The sequence below is a fragment of the Staurois parvus genome, unplaced genomic scaffold, assembly GCF_062004578.1.
Source record: "Staurois parvus isolate SC_StPar_1 unplaced genomic scaffold, SC_StPar_1.0 ptg000166l, whole genome shotgun sequence".
NCBI lineage: Eukaryota > Metazoa > Chordata > Amphibia > Anura > Ranidae > Staurois > Staurois parvus.
Window position 1 is genome coordinate 5,097,049 of NW_028317962.1, and position 12,201 is coordinate 5,109,249.

Sequence of the window (12,201 nt, forward strand, 5' to 3'; positions counted from 1 at the left end):
TTATCTCCCCTTGATTCAGTCCATTAATGCTTTTGGCCTTTTGTTTTTACATTTTTTTTTTATTAGCTCTTTAGTCTCCTCTTTCAATTTCATTTACAAGGCCACAGTGCTGTCCTCAGCTCTACTCCTTTTACAGCCTACCATCTGATGCAGCACAATATTACAATAACAATGAAAACAGTAATCTTTCACAATCAAGAGTATGCCAGGGCCTCAGAATGATCTTTACCAGTCGGTGGGAGGGACACAAGCCCTCATGTATGCTTGACTTTCAGCATCATAAAACGGCTCACACTTCCCTTCTATTAAAGCAAACCAGGCACATCAAAGCTGTAAAAGAAAGCTGCCTACACAAACCTCTGTTGGTGTTCCTTTTGCTGCACCCTGGGAGTTCTTCACATTTCAGCCTTCAATTTTAGGGTCTACAGCATGCTCAAGCTTACTTATCACAGCCCAATACATTGCATGTGCCTCCCAATGCAAATGCAGCGCCTTGTGCGGCGGGACAGACATATCAAAGCTTTGACATTTGCATACATTTTAAACTTTTTATGATTTATAATGCAGGTATTCCTGCTCAAATATCTCTGGAAATAAAGATGAGTACTGAGTTAGACTTGTACATCTAAATATATTTTATTTCTTAACAACAAACTAACAAAATGCTATTGCGTCTCCCTATATACTCTGTGTGCTACAGAATTATCATAGGTAGCGTTCAATACAAATCTGTATATAATTCAATAGAGTGCAGTGAATGAGGGAGATGAAGGGGCATATAAATGGTCTATGGTGCTTTCAATCTTCGAGGTTCTCACACCAGCAGCTTGGCTTTATAGCTTGTTGTATGCAACAGGTGTTCTTAAAATGGTTGATGTCAAGGTCAAGACTTTGAAAATGGATAGTTTTTATTGAGTTTCATACCTCATTGTCTAGATGCTGCCACAGTTTATTGGCATATGGTTGATACTGTTGCTAAGCAAATTGCATCCCGTATTAACCATTTTAAAGTAAAATTTCAGGCAAAACGTTTGATTAAAGTTGGTTAGGTTAGATTCTCATTCAGGGTTATGTTTTGCTGTCTGATTCTATCAGGAAGATTTTCTCTCACTTACTGTCCCTGAGACTCAAGGAAAAGTGAATGGAAATCTCCCTAAAGTGACAGAGATCCCACCTTTTGACATGTGTCCCTATTAGAAGATAACTCCTCACCTCCTGTTTGGGATTGGTAGACAACAGTCTGCAGGACAAATGGAGGGGACACATCCTCCTTACAGGGACACACAGCAACAATCTGACAATTAGCAAGTTTTGTAATTAAACAAAATGCCCACTCACTTGTAAAAAAACAGTATACAGGCCTTTAAAACCTCATGCTATGGTGTACTGCATGGGTTTCAGGTATTGGGTGTGCCAAGATGGCGTCACCGCGTCCTGGAACTACGTCACCGCATACCTACGCGTTGCGTCACTAACGTCACGTGACTTCCTCAGGGTAAAAATACCTGAAACCCATGCAGTACACCATAGCATGAAGTTTTAAAGGCCTGTATACTGTTTTTTACAAGTGAGTGGGCATTTTGTTTAATTACAAAACTTGCAAATTAAAAACCTATTACACTATGGAGGATCTTTTGTCTTTAACCATGACCCGTATGGGAGATTTTGCTGTGTAGCTGATACGTATATCTGGAGTGGACCGGAGAAGCTCAAGTGCGGCCAGTGAGGGGGATTGCGGTTGGATACCATCCAGTAACCAGACACTGCCAGTGAAGAATCCTGGGGTGGTCCTGAAAGTGTGCTGGCCCAGTGGGTCATAGCAAGGAGGTGAGGGTCATTTTTGGCCATTGAGGATTTTCACAGTTGGCGTGTACGCACATTCACCTCATCACTTGCATGGCATATTTATGCCGTTTTTGGAGCACGATTTACATATAAGAGCTTTGTTGACATTTAGGGGATTTATGTGGACTTAATTTGTAACTGGAGTTCTTTGGAATGTTTTTTTATTGCATTTATATGTTAACACGTGTCACTTTGTTTTAGGAGATTATTCCCCCAGTTTGGGGATTTCACGGACAGTTTGCACGATTGTGTGTGGGGAGGTTTTGTTTTTCTTCATATTTCTTAATCCCGTGCAGGGATATCCCAGGGGTTTGTTTGGATTGGTTTGTTCGTTTACTTTATTAGATCCTGGGGAGGATAAGTTTTCACAATAATTGGGCAGTGTTTTGGCACTAATTAGATCCGTATTGGATCATACCACTATAGATTTGTTTTTTTGCATGATTTTTACTCATTTGTTTATATATTATCGCTGATTAAAGTATATTTATTTTTTGTCACAGTATCATATTGTTGCCACGTTCTATGGTATAGCGCCACACTATTATTGTTTTGCTTGTGGAATTTGCCATTTATGTTTCTAACCATCCTTTATTCTCTCAAAGCTGTACCGTCATAGTGATGAACTGTGCATGATGCTGGAACTGCATTATGATGTGGCTGAGCCATTGAGGAGAAAGCACAAGTCCTGCTTTAGGCCTCATGCACACAGGGTTGTTTGCAGCCACTTTTAGGTGTGTCAGACGGGTTTTTTTTTTTCTTTCTTTTTTTTTTTTTTTTAATACTGCTTGTAAACTGACCTCCATGTTATTCTATGTGTCCATGCACACATAGTCTTTTAAGAGCTTTTAGTAGCAGGAGCATTTACAGGCAGGGAAAAAAAAGCCAGTGTGTCCAGGAGCAGCAGCGTTTTGGCCGCAAAAACAAGTGACGCATGTAAACGCTCCTAGACGCATGTTAACACTAGGCGTGGTTGGTACTTGAGTGTTAATTCATTTCAATGGCCAGAATAAATTATTCTGGCCAACGCCCAAGTGCTTGACTGATACTTTTACAAGTGTCGGGTGTTTTTTCTGCAAAAAACGCTGCTACCAGGAGGAAGGCTTTTAGGAGAGATTTGTTTTTTTTGTTAACGTCCTGTGCGCATGAGGACTAAGTCTAAGGTTCACGCCTATTTAGGCTGCGTTAGATGCATTTCTGCCACATTTTTGATGCGTTTTGTGTAGGGTTTTTTTTCCCATTCTTTTTATTTTTCTTTTTGCTAGGCAGATTTTAAATGCAAAGCCCGGCAAAAACGTAATTTATGCTTTTCTGCAGCATTCCCCTTGAAGTCTGTAGAACCAAAACCCCAACGTTTTGCATTCAAAAAAGTCCCTGACCCTTTAAAAAAAACGCACTGGGTGAAAACACGGAGATGTGAACTTGTCCCATAGGAAATCGTGGTAAATGGACTGTACTGCGTTTCTGCAAAACGCTGCAAAAACCCCTTAGGTTTGAGCCTAGGGTAAGGGACCTCCCCAACAGCATATCTTTTCGTCACTCCACTATCGCTCTGTGCAGCTCCTATATTTTATATTTCAAACAATAGGGGAGTTTATTAACCTTTCTATCCTGCATCCCTTTCTCTATCCGTACAATGATGTTTAAAGTTTTACCCTGCAGACAACCTCACCAGGTCCATTTTCTTTCCTATTTTTCTCTTTGATGCCAAAGCGTCTTAACATTAGACATTGACTGCTCAGGATGAGGTGCTCCGTTTTCAGCACCATCTCCCACCCAAACTATGAACTACATACAGGTATATATCTGAAAAGACAAGCATGTATGCATTCTCTCCTTTTCCCCCGAGTAAAAGAGCAAGTTTTAAGGTCAGCAAAAGAGCGATTGTTCATCTTCATTTGGAAACGCTAGGCTTATGTCGATGGCATCTTTTAGAAATGCTTTGAAGTTCAATTAGAATTTATTACCAGGTGAATTGGACCTGCATTTGACCTTTTGAGGGGTGTGGCACTGCCATAGACTTGTATGGAAATGCAAATCGCACTTAAAGCATAGGAAAGCACATTGGCACATGCCCAGGAGGATTATAACAAGATGTGAGCAATGTACAGGATCTTAGTAAAATATAGGCAGCTCATGTACAGGCTGAAGCAAATACAGGCAGTCTCCAGGTTATAAACAAGAGAAGTTCTGTAGGTTTGTTCTTAAGTTGAATTTGTATGCAAGTCGGAACAGATACATTTTTAAGTGGAACTACAGACAAAAAAAAACTAGTTTGTTTTTTTTTGGATAGCCTAGGGAAGGTTAACACCCCTGCCATGTTTGTTTTGCTGTCTGTGCCCCTGTTCAGAAGATTTCGCCTCACTTTCTGGCCCTGACACAATTGGATTTTGAAAATTGTGGGTTGTCCGGGAAACAAGGATTGGTGATAAAACTTCAGTGGAGACACCTTTTTCACTATAATAACTCCTACAGGAATGAATTCCCCTTCCTACGGGTAGATTTCCTCTTCCTGTTTCCCTCCATTTTGTAAGTATGAATCGTATGTAACTCGGGGACTGCCTATACAGTAACATGAACTATAAAAGAGATACCATACATATGGGAAGATTAACAAAGATCCATTCAAACTTCAGGGAATAAGAGCATTGAAACAGGTACAAACAATTGCTAATCCCAAGCAAAATACAGTGTTTTGGTCAACCTGTTTTAGCAGACTGTTTTAAGCGCTTCGCCTCCACCCTATTGCAGAAATACTGCTACGGGGCAGTAGGGGTGCTGAACATCACGTACATATACGGGATTTTGCATTTCTGGGTAGTGGTCGTGTGCAAGCCCTACCCGCGCCACTATTCGCGGCCGCGGTTGTTAATCACCGGGTCCCAGCTGGTGATTACTCGCCGGCACCCGGTGATCACCGAGTATCTCAGACCGGGGGGAGAGATTTGTGTATAAGCAACACAGATCTCTCCCCTGCCAGCTCCTGCACAGTGCTTTTTATTGCTCTGCATAGCACTTCTGTTGCCACATTGCTGAGAGCACTGGCTTGCACTGTCCCATGAAGTGGGTGCGATGGTTTGAGCAGAGCAGCCTTGTATATACAATATTATTTCAATGTATTAGTCTTTTTTTCTGCAGTTCAGCTATAATGGTGATTCCCAGACACATACAACCCACCATTTTCTGCAGTTCAGGTTTAATGGTGATTCCCCAACACATACAACCCACCATTTTCTGCAGTTCAGGTTTAATGGCGATTCCCCGACACATACAACCCATCATTTTCTGCAGTTCAACTTTAATGGCGATTCCCCGACACATACAACCCACCATTTTCTGCAGTTCAGGTTTAATGGCGAATCCCCGACACATACAACCCACCATTTTCTGCAGTTCAGCTTTAATGGCGATTCCCCGACACATACAACCCTCCAATTTCTGCAGTTCAGCTTCAATGGCGATTCCCCGACACAACCCACCATTTTCTGCAGTTCAGCTATAATGGCGATTCCCCGTCACAACCCACCATTTTCTGCAGTTCAGTTATAATGGCGATTCCCCGACACATACAACCCACCATTTTCTGCAGTTCAGCTATAATGGCGATTCCCCGACACATACAACCCACCATTTTCTGCAGTTCAGCTTTAATGGTGATTCCCTGACACAACCCACCATTTTTTGCAGTTCAGGCTTAATGGTGATTCCCCGACACATACAACCCACCATTTTCTGCAGTTCAGCTATAATGGCGATTCCCTGACACAACCCACCATTTTCTGCAGTTCAGCTATAATGGCGATTCCCTGACACATACAACCCACCATTTTCTGCAGTCCAGCATTAATGGTGATTCCCCGACACATACAACCCACCATTAATTTTTTTTAGATACTTGTATATTAATAGGAAGGTCTTTTAAATGAAATAAAATGCTTTAGCTGTAATTAGGAGTTGTTTTGGCGTGCTTTTTGCCCACTTATTAAATAGATTAAATGGTCTTTTCAGGTTGTCAATGCTTTTATGATCACAAGAAAGATCAAACTGCAGCAAGGCTAAAAGATTTTGCTAGATCAATGGTACTGTGTGTAATGAAGGGGAAGACATGATTGCTGGGATTTCAGCTTGTGCTGATAGAATTCCTGGGTATTTGTGCCTTCGTGAGAAATGACTAGGATTCATTCAATGCAGAAAGTGGAACATTTCCCATGTGTGATGATCAGTGAGTGACCTGCCCAGGCAAGCGCTGTCTATAGTGTAATGAAACTGTCTGCTGTGATGGGAAGTTGCAGTGTCCTTGGTAACTTAATGTGATTTTATCTCTGGTGATAGCAGCAGTCCGGGGAGAGGGTGTAGTGCAGTTACTCCTGGACCTTCTGCCGCTAGGTACATATGTATTTGGAATTGCATTCATTTTTAATATACTTTCTTGTGGTTATGATCACATAGAGAACTGCGCCTTTTCTTGCAGTTGTGAGAGGCTTTGTATTGTACCATAATGTTTATAATGGTTTATCCAGCTTTTACAGTTCTATATCAGTAATTTGGGTTTTATAGTGTGGGGAAGTGAATCTGCAGCTTAATAAGTTCTTGCTGGCCTTTTTGTAGACCACTTACAATGTAATCCCGGTACTGTATGTCCTAGCAGTACCAGTAGCTTTTTATTTTTTTTTTTAAGCCAGTTCCAAATAACAGGCACATGAACTAGTTGTAATTAATGTCCAGATCTATCAGAAACCAATATATGGTAGTTCTGAGCAATCCAAGTATTTCTATCACTGTGGAGAGCTGATAGCAAGGACTCCATGCTGTGCAATCTAACTGGGCTATTTCTCCCAGGAGGCAGCAGAATAAGTTTGCCTGATGTAACATATTTTGACAGAAATACCTTTTCAAATTGGCCTCTCCGTTCTCCTTCCCAGTGACTAGGAGCATCATTACCACATTCCTCTATTGACAGCTGAAGGAAGCTCCTAGTCATTGCTGCTTCTATCACCTCACCCAAATAGTTGCCATATGGGAATATTTAGTGCATGGCTACTGTTACATATCTGCATTTTCATCTTTTCTCTTCTACAAGGATGATTTAGGTTACATTTTACTGCACCATACAGAGCATTCCAAAGCTTTCATTCTGAAGGCTCCTGTGTAGAAAACCTAGTTGGTTTTGCTTGAGCTGCTTTTTTTTCAATGATTGATCCCTCTTCCAGGATAGATGGGTTGGCCTGTAATGAGAAATTGTGCTGTTAGATAATGTTCAGACATGAGCAATAACCTGTCTCTGTTCTCTCGCAGGAGTCAAATGTTCTTATTGCTGCTAACAGCCAGGGCACAATCAAGGTAAGCTTTGCCATTAACCTCTGTTTAAACCACCTCAGGCAGTGCTGTACACACACTTTAATCTCTTCATCCAAACTGCAGTCTTCCTTCCTGAAAAATGTACATAATTGTTTATAATCAACTCTTTGCCTGTGATTTTATAGGTTGCTCAATAATAGAGAAGTGTGAATCAATTTGCCAATCTCATGTTCTCTTTGCAGGTTTTTAGCTCATCTGAAACTTGTCTGCTCTGCACAGAATGATACAATTCATTAATTTCTGATTGCCTGGATTCATGAATTGTGAACTTTCCACAGTTTGGGAAAAAAATTGCACAAACACACATGCTGGCGAATCAAAAATCTTCAATCCTAAAAAATTCAATTTGTGAAGCATTGTCACTCACCTGCTTCACAAATCGATTCTCTCAGATCATTCATTTGTAGGGTGTTTTACCTGTAGTGTTCCATAGGAGACTAAAGGGATCTCCAGGATGAGTGAACTGCATCCAGAGAAGCTGCACTTATCCATGAGTAATACTCCTCAGACAGTACCTTGAAATTGACACACAGAGATTAGGAGATAGTAGTACATATCTAGGTATAATGTCTGAAATTTTAGACCTGCACATACTGGTGGAATCCCAGTAATCCTTTAACACAGGAAGGAAAAAACCAAGTGTCCTTCCTTGCTTACATTTTTCAGCCCTGTGCAGGCCTTTATCATAGCTGTGATTCTGGCGCACACAGGACTGAAACGTGTAAGCAAGGAAGGACACTTGGTTTTTAATCCTGTATTACATAAAAAGGAGTGTTGACATTTTACCGGCATGTGGCGGTCTACAAAGTCATATTGCAGTTGTGGCTGTCAGGGCAGACTTGCACTGGACCTACACGGTCTTTCAGGTTCAGCCACAAATGCTATATAATTGTGGATAATTGAATGTCTCAATGTTTTTTTTTTCTGTTTCAACTGCCACTGTCTGTGCGGGGACAGTATGGTCACCTGCTGACTTGGCACCATCCACAAGCAGCTTAACTCTTCAGTAAGATACAGAAGTTGAATCGAACTAATTTTTACTTCAGCTACTTGCAGTACAGAGAATGTTTTCCCAGTCTTTAGAAGTGTAATACTTCAATGACTTTCCTAAACCCTGTCTCTGTGAGTAGCTCTGACTGAGGGTAATCACTGACTAAGGGAACATAGAAGAAGTGGGGAGGATCTAGCTGAGACTAAACTAACTAGAACTAAATAGGAGGGGTGGACAGAGGAAGATAGTAAAATTACATTGATAAAGTTATAGTGGTCAGAAACTGCCACTAGATGTGCCATACTACATCATACTGAGAAAATTATATCCTCTTTCTGTCCCTTAAGATATAAAAAAAATGCATGAAATTGTCTCCTGATTTGGATGTGTGGCCACCAGCAAGTAACCTTTTTGTGTGTGCAGTCATCGGAGGAGGGCAGCTGATCGGCTGCCAAGGGAGCTTCTTTTTTTTTTCGTGAAACTAAAAAATACATCAAAAATGGGGCCGAGCATTTTCCTTCCATTTTTTTCAAGTATTGCATGTATTTGACTATTGTACATTTTTATTATGGGATACAGATTAACAGGTCAACAACCGTACCCAAATTGCAGAACCTGGAAATTCCCTCTTTGCTTTCTAGATTCACGTCTACCCTATAATAATTGGTTGACTTTATGAAGTTCAAATTTCTTACAGTAAGCATGCTACAATTGGGCTCCATGACCCTCCAAGACCATGTCATGTGTCCATCTTCGATGTATCAGCTGTAATAGCAAATCTGCCTTACTCAACAACTCGTGGCATTTGAGTGGAGTTAAACAGGAATGGTTGTGTGTAACATGTAACATTGGCGGCATCTCTTCTGCTTTGTGATGTGCCTGCAGTGCTCTATCCCAGTCAGAATTTTGTGTCGGCCATCATATCGGCTAGAAATGTTCTTGTCTCCAGACTGGTGTGAGTAATGAGAGATGTCAGTTGGAGAACATCTAAACAGAGAACCTGCAAAGTCTTGGCTTGCCACTATTGCCTTTCACTGAAAACACAATCACTATAATTTGGAGAATATATTTGCCCAGTTCTGCTAGCACTTCGCATGATCACCGTGTGACTTAAATGTTACTTATACATGAAGAAACAATGTACTTGCTGCATGCAGCAGCTGAGCTCACCATGGACGCAACAAAATCTTATTGCAGCCAAACATTAGTTTAGGTATATGTTATTGGCCGCATGTGGTCTTCATACACAGTCATGTGGCCCTTATCTAACTTTAGAATTTAAACTGAACAGGGCTCGAAGACCAAAGGGTATGCTTCCTTGTGCCAATTGCAATTCAGAGCTGTTTCATTTTTATCAGAGTTTAACCACTTGCCCTCCAGAGAATTTATCCCCCGTCCTGACCAGGCCATTTTCTGCAATACGGTACTACATTACTTTAACTTACAATTGCGCGGTCATGCAGTGCTGTACATGAATTTATGTCCCTTTTTCCCCACAAACAGAGCGTTCTTTCGGTGATATTTGATGACTTCTGTGGTTTTTATTTTTTGCTCTAAAAAAGACCAACAATTTTGAAAATTAAAAAAAAAACAAAAAATAGATTTTTGCTATTAAACATGTCCAATAAAAAAAATTAAAAAAATCAAATTTCTTCATAAATTTAGGCCAAAATATATTCTGCTACATGTCTTTGCTATAAAAAAAAATCCCAATACGTGTAAATCAGTTGGTTTACCTGAAAGTTATAACTTCTACAAATGGAGGTGTATATACTGGGATTTTTTTTTGTATACTAGTAATACCGGCAATCAGCTACTTATAGCGGGACTGCGGTGGGCATTCTGACTCTGGAGGGAACTGATTAACTGCCACTGACATCCCCAGTGACACTAATACTGTGATCAGTGCTAATAAGGATTGCTCATGCACCTCCTACCCTAAAATTCAAATCTTGTGTATATATACATGATTTTGCGCAGCCCTGCCAGTAGTACTTCTACTATAGGACGGAGGGCAAGTGGTTAAATGTGACACATTTCATGAATCTAGAATTTATTGGGCCAGGTTCACATTAGAACGTAGTGTGGGAAACCCACAATCCGTTTGCCTTTCCCGCACCTTGTTTGAAGCGTACTGCAGTTGGTGTCAGTACAGTGTTGATGATGCCTCAAATGCAGGTCACAAACTCAGTACATTTGCCTGCATCGGATTGCATGGTACAAAATTATCATGGATCCAGTTGCAGTGCATTTTCAAAAGTAGTGCATGCACTACTTTGGTGTGACGTGGTGCAATCTGAGCCCACGAATGGGCTGAAATCACACTGCACTGAATCGCATGTAAATTGCACAGGAATGTTTGTGCACACTTTTCCACATTGCCTCTTGGCAGCATGTTGGTCACAGTCTATCACTATCAGAAATCATAGGATATGTAGTTCTATGAGGGCAGCCTGAAGTCTTAGGGACGTGTCTTCGAATGCCTCACAGATCCCTCCTCCCCCGTGGCCTGAGAGTGAATTTAGAAGACTATTGATGGTGTCACAGCAAGTAATTGTGACACCAGTTTTTCAGATCTGCACTAACTGAAAAAATTGGGAAGCATTTTAGCTAATTGTGGAGGTAACATTTTATTAAAAATTAGTCTCATGCTGGAGTTCAGCTTTAATATGTTTAATGTGTTTTAATATATCCTCGTTATGTTGATAGCCGCTTTAGTTTTTTTTTTTTTTTTTTCTCGGGATATCACAGTCCTTAGTAAAACCAGTGGAAGCTCCTTCCATTGACTCCATATTCTTCTTTAATACAGCAAGCTTCTTTATTTGTGTTAGGTATGCCTCAGTAAGTATAGGGTAGCTTTACAAAAGTGTCCTAAGACCTTGTTATTAGTTTGGTCTGTTTTGTAGGTAAGAATCATTGTACAGTTGGCACACTAAGGGACTTGTAGCAATAGTATGAAATAGACTGTGCTGTTTGGCGTTTTGGTTGTTAAAAATGTATTTTTCATCTTTTGGGAAAATCTTGAATGTAATGAGAGAGACAAAGTCTAGAATTGATGGTATGCAGTATGTACTATATCTCTATTTGGTGCTGCTTTTTCATATCCAAACACTATCAGCAGGATGACAAATTGTGCAAAATAGTCTGATCATTTAGCTTGAAGAAAACATGTCTTACCGCCATCTCTACTTTTCTCTCTCGCTAGTGTTTGTATTTGAGAGCCGTTAATGATCTGGTTCTGTCATCTTCCCTGTAGGTACTGGAGCTGGTATGAAACGTGGACTTCTAGATCAACTGCGGAGAGGCTACTAACTCTCCTGTCTAGGTCAGAACCTCTACCTGCAGAAAACGCTAATACCTTCCTAATGGAGACTGTCAGCATTATACCACACGTCGCTTCTGGACACTCGTAAGACTTTTGGAGGGGGGAGAATAAGAAGCAGGAACACACAGAGATGGATAATGGTTTAATGCTGGAATCATGGACCCTCACTGATCCTCTCCCCCCACTACTGTGTTCTCTCTTCTGGTGCTGCTTTATACCTTAGTAATGGGGGGGTCTGTAACCTGTTGCTCTTTTTGCAGTTCCTTCCAAAACTGAGGACATAACCTGAGAGGTAGAGAGAGGCTTCGTTTTTATCATAGGGGGAAAGCTATTAAACAAATCACGCCAAAAAAAAAAAAATCTCAAAAAGCCCAAAAATAAAGATTTAACTATTTCTAAGCATATGTGGTGATTTATTTATGGATGCTGGTGGAATAAATGGTAACACATCCAGTCTATGAACCAGATTTTAGTTTTTCTGCATGGTAAAAATAACAAACTCGCTTGTTTTACTATTGCCGTTTGCATTCGTATGGCTTTCTTGGCTTGGAGTCCTGTGAAAACTGCCAAAAGATATGATTTTCTCTCACACAAGTTTCATACTGCTTAATAAATGAAGAAAAATGCATCAGCTATGGGATTACAGCACTGTCTGATTGATAAACGTATTCACATTGATTCT

At 40.6% G+C, this 12,201-nt stretch overlaps 1 protein-coding gene across 1 annotated transcript in view; it reads left to right on the forward strand.

The window, feature by feature from the left end:
• COP1 (COP1 E3 ubiquitin ligase) overlaps positions 1 to 11,913 on the forward strand; it is a 266,316-nt gene extending 254,403 nt beyond the window's left edge. The window contains exons 19-20 of the mRNA XM_089676332.1: positions 7,141 to 7,185; positions 11,451 to 11,913. Of these exons, the coding sequence (XP_089532458.1) occupies positions 7,141 to 7,185; positions 11,451 to 11,468 (63 nt within the window). The 3' untranslated portion in view covers positions 11,469 to 11,913. The remainder of the gene's footprint in view (positions 1 to 7,140; positions 7,186 to 11,450) is intronic.
• Positions 11,914 to 12,201: the final 288 nt, after the last annotated feature.